The 19,348-nt window shown below is 39.9% G+C and overlaps 2 protein-coding genes across 29 annotated transcripts in view; both read left to right on the top strand.

Moving 5' to 3' along the window:
• The window catches only part of entpd1 (ectonucleoside triphosphate diphosphohydrolase 1), a 266,701-nt gene that overhangs the window by 58,905 nt on the left and 188,448 nt on the right, over window positions 1-19,348 (top strand). The gene's annotated exons all lie outside the window — the stretch shown is intronic.
• tcf7l2 (transcription factor 7 like 2) overlaps window positions 2,658-19,348 on the top strand; it is an 85,798-nt gene continuing 69,107 nt past the window's right edge. For 5 of the 28 annotated variants that reach the window (XM_056268798.1, XM_056268799.1, XM_056268797.1 and 2 more), the window contains exons 1-3: window positions 2,672-3,196; window positions 3,338-3,404; window positions 3,553-3,677. In XM_056268798.1, the coding sequence (XP_056124773.1) occupies window positions 3,008-3,196; window positions 3,338-3,404; window positions 3,553-3,677 (381 nt within the window). In that variant the 5' untranslated portion in view covers window positions 2,672-3,007. Of the gene's footprint in view, window positions 3,197-3,337; window positions 3,405-3,552; window positions 3,678-19,348 lie in introns of all 28 variants that reach the window. The other 23 variants (XR_008809286.1, XM_056268802.1, XM_056268805.1 and 20 more) reach the window with 10 other exon arrangements.

The raw sequence follows: 19,348 nt of genomic DNA, 5'->3' as shown, positions 1-19,348 counted from the left end.
ATGCGAAAAGGTTAAATGCCAAGTTCCACTTGTAAAAACTAAAAAACTTTTTTTTTCCTCTTCCTTTTTTTGTTTTATTCAACTAGCTTAGAGGGGATCTGGCATAAATCAAGTTGTATTCACTATTAACCCAGCATTTAAAATGCACATATTGTTACTGTGAAAACAACCGGGAAGACCATTAAGAGAGCCCATAATATGCTAATTAAGAACAGAGCCATTTCATCCAGCGCATGAACACACAGGCATTGTGGGTAATTAACTGCTTGCACAGATGCAAAATCCTACCAGGTAACATTTTGCACGGAACTGTACGGAACAAATTATTTTCTATTTTTGTTTACTTAAACCTGATAAAATATTGGCGCAGAGAGAATAGGTCAGTCTGAACCGTGTTTTAACACCTGGATTGGTCATAGGTTTAGGTCCAGTAGGGGACTAAATAGAGCAAGGCTTGGCTTAGCAAGGCTGATAAAACGCACCCAATCTAAGTGAACTCTCAGTAACCTGCTGAGGCAATCCAGGGAGATGCTAGCTAGGAGCTCAGCTGCTTTGGTCTGGTATCTGCAGGCTCCAGACTTCTGAAGTCAAAAAGCAATGGGGCATCTTTCAGCTGCTGACAGCACATTTTAAATACTGAGCGTTATTGTTCAATCATATTGACACTATAAGGATGTCTATGCCATAGATCTTATATTTATAAATAATTTCAAAGAGTTTGAAGATGTGTCATGCTGCATTTTGGGGGATTATTATCCCAAATAATTCATATATAATCTGTGCTATATGATTTGTGAAATGTGATATTATTTATATATTCTGTTGCCGGTTGTTATATTGCTTGTTTTGTAATATATGGTTGCTTATATTAGAATAAAATGTTCTTCTTGTACCAAGTGCAAATTTGATTGGCATACAATGTATATTTATATTCATAAAAACAAAACTGTCCCCCCCCAGTATTATAAGGGCTACACTGCAAGGTCAGTTCAAATGACGTTTCTACATAATTCCACCAGTGAAATTCAGGTAGGAAAATGAATAAATCTTTCTGTTCACATTATACCTTGTGACCTTGACTGTTAAAATGGATGTAAGGAAATAGCTCATTTAAAAATTAAACAAATAAGTAACCAAATAATGTTAAATGGGGGGAAATACTATGATGAGCACTACTAATCAAAGCACAGAGGGATGTCTTATATAAAAAAATATATATCTCCCCTAGGGTTCTTGCCTAAATTTAAAAAAAAAATGCTTTATGCCAAAAAGGTTCTATATAAGGAGAAATGTCTTAAATGATTGCACGTTCATGTTAAATTTGTTATTTCAATTTTTTTTTGTGATAACGTATGTTTACGAGCTATATTATTAAACTCATACAATTGAATTAAAAGCGCCTGACAGAACCTTTTATGGTTCTAAATAGAACCTTTTCTTCCAAGAGTATATTTCATTCAATTTTGGGAAGCCACTTTTACCATATAGTTTTGTTTTAATTTCATAATCTTTTATTATTTGTATATATACTCATGTATTTTAATCCAAAACTAACAAAATATTAGCTAGAAATGCAAAAAAAGTTTGCCCTCGCATTTTTGCTGAGAAGAGACATGAGAGAAAGGATATTCAACCCCCACCCCCTTGTCTTTATTCATAATGAATACAGGTTATCTGGCCTCAATTAGCCCGTCTGCGCACACTCCAGCCTGTCTCAAAACCAACCCATTTCTAGTACTGGCCTATATATATATATACATACACACACACATTATATATACAAATATAAACACAATATGATACAACTCAAAAAGAACTTGTAGGTTTTTTGTGTCTAAAATTACACACACTCTAGCGTAGCATATATATCTATATATCTATATATATCTATATATATCTATATATATATATATATATATATATATATATATATATATATATATATATATATATATAGGCTATGCCCATTTTAGGCACACAAAAATGTTTTTTTTTTTTGTGTGTAAAATCATTGTCAAGCTGCAGTGGTTACACTTGTTGACCATTTTCAGTTTAATCACTGGTGAAGTGCACATGGATAGAAACAAAGATGTTGACATAATGAAAACATTTCAGTGTGTATGATTATACTGTGTAGAATAATGTTAGCCTGTTCTGCAATTGATCACATTTTAAAACACCAACCAAACTACGTCATTCAAACGATTGCTTCATATTTCCCCTTGCACAGTAAATCTTTTTAAGTAAAATAGTTTTGAAGTGATCGTGATGTTAACATAAATAGGTTTGATTTCGAGCAGTTCAGAGTATATTCTCATTTGAGTTGAAGTTTGTTATTTCAGCCCACTAGCACCTCCTAAAACAACTGCAGAAAATAAGGAAGCCGATATGATTCTAGCTGTGCGCCGTTTCACTGTTCAGATACACACAGACTACCGCACAAGTGTCTTCCGCCTATTTTTCCATTCATTCCTGTACAAAAGCTAACAGGGGCGACTCGCTTTAACTGTCCTGCTCTTCACCAAAAGCTCTTTTCCTCTCCCTCTCTCTGTTTCTCGCGCGCGCGCTCTCTCTTTCGCTCTCGTTCAAGCCCTTTTCCCCCTCCAGTACTTTTTCCTGCCCCTCTCTATTTATGAAAACGTCACTTCAAGTCCCTCCCTGTTTGAATCTCATTAGTTTTTTTCTTGTGTGTTTCTCCCTGTCAATAATCCCGAATCCAGACTCTCTCTATTTCCATCCCTCTCTATCTGTCAATCAGCGCCGCCTTTGAACTGAAAACCACTCCGACCAACTTCAACTCCCTCAATCCGAGCGCCTCAGCTCCGTCTCCGGCTTCTGTTTCTGCCAAGATTGCCCTCTTCTTTTTGAGTTTTGAACACTCACCCAGCCAAACGCCACTGCGAGTCCCTAAACTTAAAACTCGGGATTCGGGGATCACACCAAGATCAAGGGTTTAAAAACTTTTGGGTGTTTTGGCCCCCCGCAAAATTAGCGCTCCTCGGGAAAAATGCCGCAGCTGAACGGCGGTGGAGGGGACGATCTGGGTGCGAACGATGAAATGATTTCCTTCAAAGACGAAGGCGAACCGGAGGAAAAGATTTCGGAGAACTCTTCAGCAGAAAGGGATTTAGCAGATGTCAAGTCTTCTCTTGTAAACGAGTCGGAAACGAATCAAAACAGCTCTTCGGATTCCGAGGTAAGTGACAAATAACCGCGAATCCGCGACTTGTCCAGAAGTTTTACTTGCACATTTCTTGTTTAAACACGCTGCTAACTAGCTAACGATCTCCTCGCTGTGATTATTCAATGCATTCCCTGTGTTTCGTTGCATTTCAAGGCGGAAAGACGGCCTCCGCCTAGATCTGAAAGTTTCAGAGACAAAACAAGAGAAAGTTTAGAGGAGGGTGAGTGCTTGTTTTCTCTAAATCATCTTTTTGCACAGGACAACAACACTGTGCATCGGTTCCGTTTGCCTCTGCACATACGTACAAAGTTTTTGGGAATGTAACTTAAACTAAAAGTTTTCCTCTTTTTTCCCCCCCGCCATGTTAGCTGCGAAAAGGCAAGATGGAGGGCTGTTCAAGAGCCCACCGTACCCGGGCTATCCATTTATAATGATTCCCGACCTCACGAGCCCGTACCTCCCGAACGGATCGCTCTCTCCCACCGCGCGCACAGTAAGTGTTTTTAACGTGTTTCTGCAGCCACATACACGTAGCTAAAGCACCACGTCCATGTTTAGGAATTGCTTTGGTCGGCTAGTGAACTTCTGCCACAATTCACTCTGAGTCTGCACTGTACAGTGGCATGCCGCTCGCGCGGATACACTGTCGCCCTGAACGAGCGCTGCCCGCGAGGCGCGAGCGCGTGGACAGACCCGCGCGAGCGGCAAGTACAGTGGAACGCATAATGTGCTTTCATGACGTGCACAAACACACAGCTACTTTTTACTCCGTTGTTATTATTCTTTTAATTTTCCTCGACTTTATGTGCCTACTTGCCAGGTTATCTTTGCTTTATATTCTGCGATTTTACAGTGGGCTATTATTAATTTTAATGGTCTGTGTAGCCCTCTTTGAATAACTAGGCTAGTGGATTAGCTCGTTTGCTTTAAATGGGACATATAATGTACAGTAGCGTATGTTCCGGAATTTCTAAAACTGAAATGTACGAGAATGTTTGAACGATTTTATTATTATTAATAATAATATAATCTTCCCTGTTTTTGTTATTATTATAATCGTTGTTGTTAAAAATAAGGCGTTTCTGATATTTAACCTTACAAAAATGTAAAGCTTAATTTTAATTGAAGTTTTAATATTTTTCATATAAAATCAAAGTGATGGCATAATTATGATCTACGTTTTTTTCTGCCACTTTGAATAGAAAATCGAGTAAAAAGGATAAAGTAGTGTCAGTTTAAATGATAGAAACAAAGATGCTGTTGTGACATGATGATGGAAACATGTGTTGTACAATGTGCCACATAAAAAAAAACATTAGTCATTTATCTGAGCTAATTTATGAGTAATTTATCCTAGCTTAACAGAATGTCTATTTGTGTTATTTAAAGAATTCAATGCACATAAATGTTAATGCCAAAGAGCATCGTGGGAAATGTTTATGGTAATTAGTGGAAGTCAGTCAATGAATTTGTGATCGTCAGAATGAAAGCACAATATTGCTCATACCACCCTTGACATGAGTGTAGTACAATATTAGACAGTAGTGTCAGAAATATTTAAAAATGAATAAACATTTGCTTTAAATGCATTTTAAATATATTATATTTTATGTTTGTCATGGCATGATTTACTTTTTGTTTAGAGCATGCAATAGGTTGAATAACATGTAATGTGCATTGTACAATATTTCAGTGTAAATAGAGATTGTTGTTTATATCAGCTTTGCATAGTTGTCTGGCACCAGGATTAATTTTTGCTGATTAGTTGGTACATTTTTTATATTCACAATAGATTTTTTTATGTCATTGTTGTAGAAATAACATAAGGATAAGGAAAATTGTGCAGTATGACCTTGCTGTCATTCTTGATTTTCATAATCAGTTCTAGGTTTAATCTAAAACGTGAAGGTGCGCTTTATGACAATGACATGTGGTGTAACCTGAAATTAGGTAAATGACTACATTCAAAATGTACTGCTCTGAAATTTTGGATTCAGCTTAAAAAAAAAAGACATTCTCCTGTTTCTAGCATCAGTGTGACATTTTTGTAGAAACATCTCTGACTGTTATCGCGTGCCTCTCGAAACATGCCCTTTTGCTGAATCTGTTTTTCACTGTTTTTGCACATTATAGAAACGTTCACATATAAACTAAAGCACAGAAAATTATTAAAGCATCAGTATGACCACCGCAAATGTGCATAAATTAGACGGAATATAAAGAAAGTATTTGAGACCTAGCGTGTCTTCTGCATGTTAGGTCAGAATCTCAGAGATGCTTTTACCAGAGCTCATAGTCTGATAGTTCCTCTTCCTGCAGTGATGGAGCCCTGTCTAAATCGCTGGCTTATTCATTTTTGGCTACCAAGAATATATTTAGCAATCTCCCATGGAAGTAGGATCATTGTTTGATATCCTCCCCTATAGTATGTAGCTGGATGTACAGTGCAGGTCTGTTCTGGCCTTTTATCCAAAATATTATACCCATAGATATAATGCATTTCTTTATAGTTGTATGTTGTAATGTTTTGATCTCTTACTGTAACCAGGCCTACAGATCTCAGTCTTTGACATGGTGCTTTAGTCCCTCACCCCGCTTCTTTGCCATGAGGTCTGCTTCTTATGAGCTGCCTGGGCGTCCGACCTACGCCGCTTTGAAGTTGAAAGCCGTTGTATTCATAAACGCATTTCTTAAGTAGAGGATAAATAATTTACCTGAGCATCGATTAGCTGTCGCTCCGTTTAACGAATGCACAGGGCTTGTTGGGGTTTGCTGCCGATGATGTGCTTTTTAGGATTTGTTAGCTTTTTCCCTTTTCTCTCTCTCTCTCTCTCTCTCTCTCTCTCTCTCTCTCTCTCTCTCTCTCTCTCTCTCTCTCTCTCTCTCTCTCTCTCTCTCTCTCTCTCTCTCTCTCTCTCTCTCTCTCTCTCTCTCTCTCTCGTTTTTTTATTTTATAGAAATCTTAAACAAGCAGTTGATGAAATCCAGTTTTATTGCATTATAAATATTTGGATGTATTTACTGAACCAGTGTTTTATTTTAACCAGGATAAATTTGCTACTGCTGCATTATTTATCTAAATCTAAATGGTTGATATCAGAGATGTGATTTTTTTTATTTTATGTTATTTTATTTACATAGGCCTTGTGTCAGCTGAATTTCCCTGATGGCCCGCTCTTGCAATAGTGATGAAATGGTTTTCCCTTAAAGGGTGTTTGAGTGAAGAGAGAGAGAGCCAGTTTAATTCGTCTGACCTCTGAGAGCTGTAATAATGAGGAGTTTGTGTTTCCAACCACCTCAATCGGAGAAGCTTTATGATGATTTGGTAGCATTTAGCAATTTGATCATGCCTGTGCTTTCTTTTGTTTTCCACACTAAAAACTGCAGACAATAGCTACTCTTCCCCCTTTCAATGAGAGCAGTTTGCGTGACGGATGCACGGCTGCGGACACACTCTATGTGTGTGTTGTGGTTGGAAAGGTGCTGGGTTAACTGGGTGGCTGTAGGCTAAAATCACACCTCAACAGGTCTGTGGAGAGGGGAAAGCGAGGTAGAGCAGAGGTCTGGCCGGCTGAGTTCTGGCAGGGGGCTTTATGCCCGTAAATCCGCTGGGTTTATTTACTGCCTCTCTGACTTATGAATGTTAAGATATTTGACGCCACCCCTGGCCCCATAATTCCTTAGGCCTGCAGACTTTTGGCAGAGGTTTCAGGTTTCAACGTATAATTATGCGTAGTTTAAAAAAAGAACGAAATATAAAAGAAGACAAACTTGCAACACCCAAATGAACTCTCCGCTATTTGGAGCAAAGAAATAGAGATGCTTGGAGGAGGCCTGGAATATTGTTTAGAATTTTTTTTTTTTAATAGGGTACTTTAATTGAAATTTTACTGTATCATTTAATATAAAATGTAATAAATTGATTTTGTGTTTTAAATCAATTAGTCTTTTTTTTACTCAAGATGCATTCATCCCTAGTGTAGCCATGCATGTACATATTTTAATAAACCATGGCTGAATCTTTTTAGGCTAAGACGTCAGTAACAATGGTTTATCGTATGGATTATGTGTGCTGAATAGCCTGTCGTGTGAGGTGCAGGAGATAGTTTAATGCGGATTTACAGGGATAGACTCATACCTTATCAAATTGGCTTTACATGTTAATGGCCCCTAATTGCTATCCGCAGGGGGCTCACCGAGCTACGCGCTCGCGTTTTGTGCCGCTCTCCACAAAATACACTCCCAGTTTATTTAGAAGGTTGCCATCCTTTTGTTTTGCAAATCACTTTTGTTTACAAAGAATGGCGGAAGCAAGATTCTCTCTTTCTCTCCCTCCACCACTCTTTCCTTCTCCTTTTCTTTTTTCCCTCCTCCTCCCATCCTCCACACACACACACACACACACACACACAAAAAAAACCCAAACGGTTTCTGTTTGCAAGAGCTTGATAAACACCCATAAAAAAGTGCAATCTGTTTTGGATTTGTGCGAGTTAAGTTGGGGAGCAAAGTTTGGCACCATTAAACTGAAAGCGGGGCCTGTGAGACATTAGCGGCGCACAGCACATTCTCAGGGCTTAATTAGTCCAAACTGTAATTGTTCATGGTCTGCCAATAGGAGTAATGCTCAGGAAGAGTGGAGTTGCACTAAATCGGCCCATGGTTTTTAAAACAATAAATCACTCGCATATTTGTGTCGTGATTCAGATAGAGTCCCGACCTCTCCCATCTCGACATGTGGTAAATTGTAAAGTCAATGAATCGCAGATGTGGGTGGGGGGGTCGGAGGGGGTGGGCCGTGAAAGAGTACAGTACGGTTTTGTTAGTGCTTGGTAAATGAATGGAAAAAGGTTTGTGCTGTAAATATTTACTGAGATGTTTTTTTTTTTCTTCTTCTGCTTGCTGTGCTCAATTGTCTTGTGTTGATGATTTTGGCAGGCTGCTCTCTATGATCGTGTGTGAAAATAACCTTTTTGTTTTTTCTGTTTCTCTCTTTATCCCTGTGTCACTCTGGTGTTTTTTAAGGCAGCATTGTGTATACACACAATGTTCTGCACTAGTTCAGTAGTTAATGAAGGTTTCTTGTTAGGATGTGGACTGTTAAGAATTTCATATTCATGTCGCAAATAAATAGAAATAGTCTTTTTTTTCCACATTTTATCAGATGCCACTGTTGGGAATTATATTTTTGTCTTTTTCTTGATTTATTTCCGCCACATTTGTTTTTAAAGCTGCAAACGCAATCCTGTCCTGTAATGCTGTTGTAAATTCTGTGTCTCATGGAGCTGCATTGGCTTAGCAGCTGTGTGTTGTTGACCCCACCCCTCACCTCTCTCCTCTTCACCATTTCCATACACAAAGATCAACACAAAGATTGTACTGTACGTCTGGAATGCAACTTTTGTCATCTGTTAAATATAGTCCTGCTGCTGGCCTACACGCTGAGAGGCTCCTGAAACATGGAAATGAAATTATTCTTTCTGTGCACATGCACCCGTGTGCTGGCCTGTGCAGCTGTATGATAGCTGCGTGTGAATTCTTATATGACAAGCAGATTTTACTGATGGGCGTGAGAACGCCAGTGTTGAGGCCTTTTGAGTCAAGGACTAAGTCCATTGATTTCAAGAAGTGCAAGTTTCCAAATGAAAATCTATGAAAGTACTTGTGCTGGTATTTGCATTCATATATACAATTTGGCAGATGATGTAATTTTTTGTCATAATACACAAATGATGTAATTTTTACTCATAATACACAAATATATGGGTAAATGTTTAGTTGTTAAAAGAGCCCGAACATTTTTTTTTTGTTATGATTACAAACTAGTGTTTTGTTCAAAACTGAAATTTACATATACATTTCATCTAGTAAAATTTATTCATTTATTTTTAAGTATTCGGGAGTGAGTTTGTTATAAAAAAAATTATAAATACAATCAGCTATTTCAGATATTTTAAAAGTCATTAATGTGTATTTATTATGGCATATATATGTAAATATGTAAGGGAGATTAGGGTTAATTGGTCATTTTTGCTCCAAGGATTTTTGGAAATAATCTTCTGCATTGGCACATACCTTAAAATCTGGTGAAGCTACTGACCATTAGCCCTAAAAAGCTACAGACCATTTCAACTATTATTACCCAAGTAGGAAAAATAATAAATCATTTAACACATTTTTATTTTTAAATAGTGGGGCATGTTGTCACACTGTATGCAGACTACTAAAGACTTTTCAGGAAAGCTTTGAAAAACAATTATGAAACAAAACAATTTGTGAAACAGGAACAAATGTTAAAGGGAAACATACATAGATGTTTTTGTCCAATAAATATTGTAATTTGTGCATTTTTACAGTCTGCTACATTTGAAATATATTTGACAGCTTGCTTGACCCAATAAAAATGTGACAACTTGCCCCAACAATGAATCTATTTTCACTATATACTATAGTTAATTTTTTCCCCGGAATGTATTCTAGTGCAGTTTTGTGTTCACAATACAATATGATAAAAAAAATCTAAATTTTATATTTATTATTAAGAACTTTTTTTGTAAATAAACCTTGTTCTGAAGGAATTTTTTCCTTTGCTTGTTTTAGAGAAGTTTACCTTGTGCAGTATGCTGGACTGGAGCGGGGGATTATGAAAAGCGGGAAAAAGCGGGGTCGATTTGCCCGCCATGGCATAGTGGGGGAGATGGAAGACGGAGAGGAGGGAGATGCACAAAGACAGTCTGAATAGGGCGCATAATTGCTGCTAATGTGGGGGCAATGAGAGTGGCGACAGTTCCTGGTTAGATTTCCAAACAATAGAGCCCCTAGGCATTTATCTACTAAGAAAAAAAATGAAGGAAAGAAAAAACACAGCAGGGACTGAAACCGACAAGGAGGAGGTGACAAGTTTATAGTCATGTTTGATGGACAGGCCTTGTGTGTGGCACTTTTTTCCCCCCTTCCATCTCCTTTAACTTTTTTTTTTTTTAATGAATCAAGCTATTATTAATGTTATTAATGCTTCCTGATTCCCGCCTCGTCATCAAAATGTCGGCTGGAAGTTCTCCAGCGCAGAGGCTTGGGTGACGCTGGTGGAATTTGGTTGCACTGGGCTTTTGTTTGGATTGGAACATGCTCGGGTTGGGCCAAAGTGCACACACATGCTCTCTGGAGCTGCCATCTAACTTGTATGCTTAATGATAGGAGTGCACAAGTTTCCATTGAAAGAGCATGTGTGTGTCTTGTGCTCATCGGCACAAAGTCTTTTTTTACTGTACATCATTCATTATCAGACTTTATGATTGACATTGTCAATATGTCATGTGAATCACTAGTACAGAATACACAATGACATCAGAGTAAGTGGTAAATATTCTCCTCTGATAAAAAGCCTGATAGAGTGACCATCACTGTCTTTATACAGACAGGAAGTCTGTCGCTGACATACATTTTCAGTGAAACTTCTACACAGAAAAACAAATAAAAACCTATCGGCATCTATTTTTAAACACGAAAGTAGGACAAAGTTAGCTTCATTAAGGCATGTTATTGAAGCTTCCAAAGAAAGATGAAGCCTGACCAGTCACTGTTTTGCTTCTGTATTTATTATTCCGTCCTGTGAAATGTTTCTCTTTGATAAGGAAGTGAGCTAATTTAATGTGGCACCGACAAGTTTGTCTTCTAGCTCTGATTGCAAATTGAGATTCTATAACGTTTCTTTGCAGAAGGTGAAATCCTGTTTACTTCGATAATCTGCATTCATTCCTGTAGATATGTTAGGATCGTTTTGTGTGTGTAAAGCACATAATTGAGAAAGTAATAGGTGATAAAACTCAGCCCATGTATTTTTAATCTTCTAATTAAACTTTTAATTGCCAAGGGATAAGCTCTGAGCAGGGCCCAGAGTGTGTGTGCGTGTGGATGCGCGTGTGCTTGTCTGTTCACTAATGAGTTTATTGCATGCTTGTTTCTAGCAAAGGTTCTGCATTCTGAACTGAACAAAAGGTGAAGGAGATTTTCTACCAGGGTAGAAGGAAATTAATCCGCTAATCGGGGGTTTATATTAAGATTAGAGGTACAACAGGGCAATATTTGCATGCATTAACAGATATAGGTGCTTTATGAACTTTATAAACCATGTTTTTTTTGTTTTATTTGGTACAGATCTTCCCGTATCTGAAGATAACCATACCCTGTGTTAAATAACAGGCATGTGATGATGTTCGTGGAACCTTGCATTATGCTATTTCATTGGCCATATTCTGCTCAATGGCTTTCACACAATATAGATAATTATTTCAGCTGATTAGCATTGTGGTTGTCACATGGTTGTATACCAGTTTTGTCTTGTTGATGTGTCTGAGGAGAAAGCTCACATAGGGTCTCACATCAAATTGGAGGGAATTGTCTACACCTCCAACGTACACACAAAATGTTTTTAGCACAGGCTGTAGGAAATGTTGGTTTGTTTGTTTGTATGTTTCACCCTTAAGGATTAGCCTGGATCAACTGTCGCTAGCTACATCTCATTAGAGGATGGTGTGAACACTCAGTACAGTCGATTCCAAAACGCTGGGAATTGACTTCCCTCGCTGAACGAATTGTCAATTGCATTGTGAGCGAGGGGTGTAATTGAATGGAGGTGTATCTTTGGGCAGCTGCCCCTAGGGCTCTGTGAGTCTGATCAGTGTTATCCAGAGGTGGCAGATGTGGTGTCTGATTACAACCAATGTCCTTTCACAGTGTTAAGATCTAAACGCTGACATAGAGGAGATGTAATTCAGCAGCATAGAGATGATGACTACTTGCCAGTCATAGTGAATAGTGATCTCTCTCCACCAGCTATCTGGTGAACGGAAAGATTTAGCAATGAGTAGGAGTGATTTATAAGGAAAGAGAGTTTAATCCTGACCTGGAGCTGTTTTCTTTAGCCAGCAATCAGTTTAAGCGACGCTGGTATGGAATAAGCAAGCGACAGCGGCAGCATGACGTTTGTCTAGATGCCCTTTAGAACCGGCAGTTTTTCTTTATCTTCAGCTTTACGGCTCCTGTATCTTTATGGGCCGTCGCGCTTTGCATTTTTCAAATATCAATAAAGATAAGTTGCCTGCTTTGTCATAGCATGGGGCGTCGAAGTGAAAGATTTCAGGTCACGTAGGGGTAAAATTATCCAGCGTTTGAGAACTGTGTTGAGCAGTGGCGTAGGTTTGATTTTGAAATTGGTGGGGACGGGGACATCAATATATATATGTATTTTAAGTTTTGATCAAAATTATTGCTAGGGATATGTCAGTGTTACTGGATATTGGTAGGGACACGTCCCTAGCGTCCCTACTAAATTCTACGCCCCTGGTGTTGAGAACCATGAAAGCCTAAATCTTAACAATGATCTGGTTTTTATACAGAAGCCTTAACTTCTCTCAGATTAATTTGTTGAGTTGAATGATGTATGTGATGTTCCTTAACTATCTGGGCTGTCTTACAGTATGGAAGGTGAAGACAGGAGATGTTTGCTGGTAAGCAAGCGCAGGAATTCATATAGTGGGTCGTCTTAGTCCAGATCTTGAGGTCTGTGGGGAAGGAAGTCCCACAATGTTTACACAGCCCAATTGTCCTGTGGGCCATGGAGTGTCTAATGCACTACTGTTCAAACACTTGTGAGAGCACAGATGACCCCTGCAGCAGACTTCGACACAAGTGCTGTGTGTGTGTGTGAGAAATTCAAGCTCTGTAGTTGCAGGCCACATTTACTGGAGATGCTGTATGCAAGCACCTAGTGGTGTGGATGAGCAGTACTAAAAAACAGTGGAGCTTAATTCATGTTGGTAAGCAGGAAGACTGAGAGATAGAGAGGGAGGGTTATTATGAGCGACAGAAGATCCCCTTCTTACAAACCATGCCTGTGGGGAAGCCAGACATTGACATACGGGGGAGTCATCGAACTAATTGTTGTTTGAATTACCTGTTATGATCCAAAGACAAATCTCCTCCTCTCCTGCCACTGAAGCAGAAAATGTAGCCTGGATTGGCATGATGTTAGCAAGTGTGTAAACCGCGCTTCAACAAGATGGATAAATGCAATTATTGGCTAGGCCAGGAGAGGGAAAATCCATTTAAAGCTCGAAACGCTAACCAGGGGCCGTGGTTAATTCATTTGTCCAATTTGTGGGTGATGTACGAGTGTCGTGGCACATTAGGCAAGGAGAGTGTATGCATGGGTTTGCGTTTGTGTGTTTGTCTCAACCAGGGGGATTGTGGATGTTTCTTTGGAGCTTGTGACTGACCCCCCGAAGCCCCTCCTTTTTCCCATCAACCCCCCTTCTCTTCCTCCGCCTGTCATTTCAGTGGATAATACAAATGGGGCATGAGCTCTCAAATGACAAAAAGATGCACTGAGAGCAAAAGAGCAGGATTGCAGTTCAAATGAGCCGAGAAGAGAGCCACACTCCGTAGGGTGGCTCACCGAACGTGGCTTAACACACGCCTAGAGTCTTCAATCACGACCAGTCTACCAACTCAGAGTGTGAGGAAGACAGGTTGAGGATGCAGTACCGGGTCAGAAGCTTAGTCATGCTGAAGTAGGGCCCTCTATGACCTAGTTTGACTCTGTCATTCTCCCTGAACTCTCCTCAGTTTACAATTAAGTTACAATTACCATATAGAGTCTGCTATTTACTCAAGGCATGCAAAGCTGTGCTTTATCACCTCTGCATGCCCATTTCCATCCATCTCATTACCCTTCTGAAGGGCACACCAGTATTGACCAACCCTTCGAACAGATTTGTTGTCTTCCACTTTAAGATTGCGAAGAGAACTTCCACTTTAGGATTGCAAAGAGAAGTCCCTCCATCTGGGGACTTTCTCTTTTTGTAACTTTACTTGGGTAAACGAGTTCTTCTCCCGAGGCATGTCAATCTGCCTGGCTTTCACACTATTGATTTAGAGCGGATAAATATCCTCTACTCCAGTAATGAAAAGTCCCGTTGGTGAGAAACCACTTGACGGTTACGCAAGATTTGTGGTATGCAAACACAGTGGTCAGAGCCAGGGGAAAAAGGCATCAGTTTACAGAGCTTGGCCACAGATTGAACCAAAATCTTTATCAGCATGGTGAACACAGTGAAGGTTTTGAAAGCAGAAAGGCGTTCAGGTGCCCTTTGCCAAAGAGTCTGCGCTCTGGTTGAGGCGTTGAGGACATGAGGAAGGTTTTAGATCTGGTCACCTGACTGTGTACTTCTCAGGCTGTGAGGTCAGGAAATCGGAGCCGGCAAGGAAGCAGCTGGCCCTGTGCCGTTCTCACAGCTGCTGTGCGGCCTTACACACTCGACACACTCGCCTCTGGGATCGGACTCCAGGAGTGCAACCGCACACTTGAGGAGAACCACTCATGTTGCTTTTTGTGGTCAGATCTTACTGATGCTACTTAAGTCTGAGCAAATTTTATGTTGACAGTTATTTGGTTGCACATTTCTACTGTCTTATTACAAAAGGGAGAACCAGAGATGCTTTGGCGGATGTGACTGTGTTCCCGGAAGCTCCCTGTGACTATTTTCAAAAACCTCTCTTCTCAGTAGCATCTATGTTAGTAATTTCCGGCTTCCTCCCGACTGCCATCTTCTGATGAAAAATTGATTAATCATGTGCATGTCCATGGAACAGAACCCCCCCCCCCCATAACTAGTTGGTCCCCTTTGCAACACTCTTGAGGTCCTTTTCCAGTTTGGTATCTCCCACATCTTTTCATGCAAGAATAACTGCAGGCAGTAGCCTATTGACCGATAGTCAGGAAAGGATTAAGAAAACAGCTTGGAAGTTTTCTTGGCGCTTCTTGGATCACTTTAGAGCAGCGAACATGCCTTGAGACGCAACTGCTCCGGTTTGTAGGGAATCTGCCTGTCTTTTTAGGGCCAAGCAGGGGACAATTATTTTTGAACAGCTATTCTATATGAACTAATTTGAGCTGGTCTTAAAGTAATTGGATTTAGTGACCGAGTTGTTGTCTTAAGCCATGACCCTGTGCCCTCTGCCTTATGGTAGCTAAGGAACAATAATTAAAACCGTAAGTCTGGGAGCACAATGAAAAAATTCTGCCTTTGCCCCGTGTGTTTTATGAAATGGAAAATGTTAATGTTACGTTATAGTGTGGCCTACCCCCCAATGGTTAAATGTATATTTACTGCTCTAGTGTTGGGCTGAGGAACTGCTCCCATCTGCGGCATGAAGTCTAGCCACCCAGCATGGAATACTACACCCTGGGGCCCAGCCAGAACATGCACCAATCAGACTTGTATTAACACCAAGCACGACAGGTGAGCAATCAGGCGCTGCTGCTAGCCAAGAATTTGGTCTGCAAATATTTTTATTGACTTTATGGCTCATATAGTCATGACTCCGACTGAGTTTTGAGTTTTGTATTCTGTCAAAAACAATTTTAATTGTTTGTTTATTGGCACCAAGGTGCGTCTCTTTCTCAAACGATGTTGCAAGATGTAATTTATGTTGATTGGGAGATTGCATAGTTTAACGCTCGGGGTGCTGTGGTCTAGGACTCTGGAAGAGGCGACCGCTAATTGTTGACAGAAGCCATGGGCAGAGGAAAAGAAGAGGGAGAGACAGACAGAAAGAAAGAGCGAGTGAGGGAACGAGCAAGAGAAAGAATGAATGGGCTCTGGCAGCAAGGTTGTGGACTGAAGCTCTGGGTTTTCAGGAAAGAGTGGATTCTTGGGATGTTCCCCAAAGACAAACGGCAGTGCCGAGCAAAGCTCATAAACCAAACACCCTCCCTTTTTTAAGAGAAGAACTCTCGTCACTTCTCAGTTGTGCTTGTTATGTGGTTTACCAAACCAAGTTGTTTGGAAATGTCTTGTCCGGTAGAGGAATAATATATATATATTTTTTCCACAACGGATAATAAGAGTCGGCATTTGCACGCACTGATATTATTAGAATTAGAATTTTATTCATTTAAAACAAACCCGGCTTCCACTTCCCATCTTCACGCCTTCTTGATCTCTGTCACAGATGCTCGACAGGAGGGCAAATCTGCTTTCGCTAGCTTCTCGTGAAAATCCCGCTCGGCGGTGTTGTTCAGTTTTGGTATAATTTAGCAAATAACATCAGTAATGATTCAATTGGGCATAAAGTCATTGGGTGATGGTCTGTTTGCCATCTGTCTGATGGGATTACTGTTTCTGTGTAATTAAAAGTGTGACCCTGTGGGGAGGGTGGTGGAAGCACAAGACTGAGTGGTACACCCGCTAAAAGGAGGAGGAGGGGAGGCAAGGACCTTAGTTCAGCACTAAAGATAGCATGCGCAACAGAGCGCTGCAGAAGTGCCAAGCTCTTTACATGGATGTGCACGTGTGTCAAACCCCTGGCTCGTTTAACTTCAATTTAGTTGGGTAGAGCAGACACCCAAAGTCTGAGTGATCCCTGTGTGCAGGCAGTGTATCGGAGGGAGGTGGGGATGTGGGCTCCTGCTTTTACTCTGATTTCACCTGGGGTTTTGTTTGGACTCTTGAGCCTCAGTTTCCCTTGGACTCTTTCCAGAGACTACAAGCCTGGCTTTTTTCAAGGCATCCTCAGAACCAAAGTGAAAGGCCCTGGTCAGGCCTGGAATTGGATTTCAGATTTGATCTTGTTGTGTGTAGTAAACAGAACATTAAAGGCAAGAACATGGTACCTAATGAGTGGATTTGTGTCTGTGTGTGTTTGAGTGATGCATCCCTGTCACTGCCCAAATCAACAACATCCTTGTTTCTCTTTTTATCTTATATCTTTAAACATACATTTACATATACTTTTATTTTTATTTATTTATTTGTTTTTATTATTAATAGTCAAAATTATATTATATTAGTGTGATATTGTTTCTAATAATAATAATAGTAGAAATATTACAGTAATGATATAAATAATTAATTGTTTATATATTTTATTGTTTGATATTTTTTCTACATCAGAAAAATAAAGTTTGGTGAAGAAAAATGCTCACACAAACAAAAATAACTGGTTTAATTAGCATGGCTGGCTATGGCGCTGCCTCGGTGTGGTTGACCGGGCATGACCGAGGTGGCAATGGCCATGGGCATGGGGCCAAACGTACAGGGAAATTACAGGGTGAAATCTCAGGCAAGAAATAGGGCCTGCACTGCCTACTTCTCATATTTTGCCATATATCTAACATGGCTGCATACATTTTAGTATGTAATAACCCTTGACCTGTTTTTGGACCTCTTTGACCCCCCACCCCACTTCACCACATTCTCTGTCTGCTTTTCTCATTCAGCCTCTTTATTTCTGCCTTTTGGACCTCTTCTTACTTTCTCCTCCCCTGCAATTCTGCCTTTCTCTTTCCTCCCAGTGTGCACTCTGATTACCTCTCCAAACTGGCAATAAGTTGATTGCTTTACAGAGATGATGTAAGCCCCTGCCCTAGGGTACATCAGGTTGGCTTTCGCCTGCTTTATCTTGTAAAGCCTAAATTAACAGCTGGTTTGGTTTGAGTTCTTCTGGATCTGACTAAAGGATTAGGCTTCGTTCTCATGTGAGTCAATCTGGTTTGATTTATTGCAGGTCTATCAAAAAAGATCAATGGAGGCCCTTTTGAAAGTAAATCCTTAATCGCTCTTTGCACTTACGTGTCATCATTGTGAGTTTTCTCTCCCTCTCTCTCTCCCTCGTTCTCATTCCCTGCCTGTCTTCCTCCGGCTCTCTTTTCTCCTTGCCTTTTTTCTGTCTCATCTCGGGAACACGCCGATCGGTAGTGTCAGAGGTATTTTGTTGTTATACGGGATGGATTTTTTTGCTCTCATTAGCCGTCCATCACTGCAGCTCAAATTGAAGCCCAGCTTTGCCGGCGCAGGCCCCGATGTCGGCTCGCTGCATATTTTTATCGCAGCGCAAATCTACCTGTACGTGTCTACACATCCCAATGCCCACAAAACCTAGGGATGAATACGAGTATAATCGTTTAAAAAATACCGAAATATACCATAAAGGGGGCTCATTTTTTATTTTTCTTACTGTCATTTTCAGCGGTACATTGTGATCTGATTGGTCAGCAGTTTGCTTCAACGCGTCGCTGAACATGATGCGCAACTAAATGCAGTGTTACGTCACTAAAGAGGAGCACCGTTTGGGTGAATCTGTTGATTCAGATGGTTCATTTCAATGAACTTGAGTCAAAAATGAGTCAATCATTTGCATTGATTCAATTGCATTGTTCACAACTCGACATAGCATTTAAGTGAGAGGCGATGCAGTGGCCAAAAATGCCCAGCTGGCCCAAATTTACATAAATAATGGGAACAAGTTAAGCGGCAGCCCCTGGATGACCTGGAAAGTGAAACGGGATCTGCTTGTCTTTAATATTCCTCCCCTCTCATTCCCACTTTCTTTCACTTGTTCCTTCTCTCCTCCATTCTTTTAACAACAGGCCTATTATCCACACTCATTTTTTTCCTCCCTCTCAAGGCCATGACTCTAAAAGAATCTGGTGCTGGAGCAGAGACACTGGTATGGCCTGCCTGACGGGCAGCCTCACACACACACTGACCTACTACGAATGATAATTGTGGTCAGACAGTATATGTGTGTTTTAAAAAAAGGATCACGTATGCTGTTTTCAAACAAAGAATGAGAAGTGGTCAGGATTGCGAAGCCATAGAAATTATATTGTTGTGCAACTTAGTGACTGATTGAGAATTCAAGGTCCAGAGAAAATGTGTCTCTTTCTTTTCTACATGAAGTGTTATCTGTGGTGCTGTACTACCAAATGGCACACTTGTGATTTCAAGGACTTGCAAAAGTCGCATTTAAAGTCTGTTGGGTGTCTTATTTGTGATTATAGGTTTCAGAAGGATTATTTTATTTAATCAGTTCATTTGTTCGTTTCAATGAACCGGTTAAAAAAAAAGATTAATTGATTTTACATGCGTAACATGTAAAAGTTTTTGTAGTGAAATTAATATTTAGTTAAATGGCTCATTTGAGATGTTTTCAAGTAAATTAAAGACATTTCAGACATAAAAAACGATTCATTGATTTGTTCGAGTCATCACTTGAGTGTTCACAGAAGTCCCTGCCTCATTTTAATCTTTTTTTATAGTAAAATGCAAATTTAGTTAAATACAACTCATTAAAGATGTTTTCAAATAAATGAACTGAATT

This window comes from Rhinichthys klamathensis, unplaced genomic scaffold (genome assembly GCF_029890125.1).
Source record: "Rhinichthys klamathensis goyatoka isolate OS25496 unplaced genomic scaffold, OSU_Roscu_1.1 h1tg000277l_1, whole genome shotgun sequence".
NCBI classification, from domain to species: Eukaryota; Metazoa; Chordata; class Actinopteri; order Cypriniformes; family Leuciscidae; genus Rhinichthys; species Rhinichthys klamathensis.
This window is presented reverse-complemented; position numbering and strand designations above follow the sequence as displayed.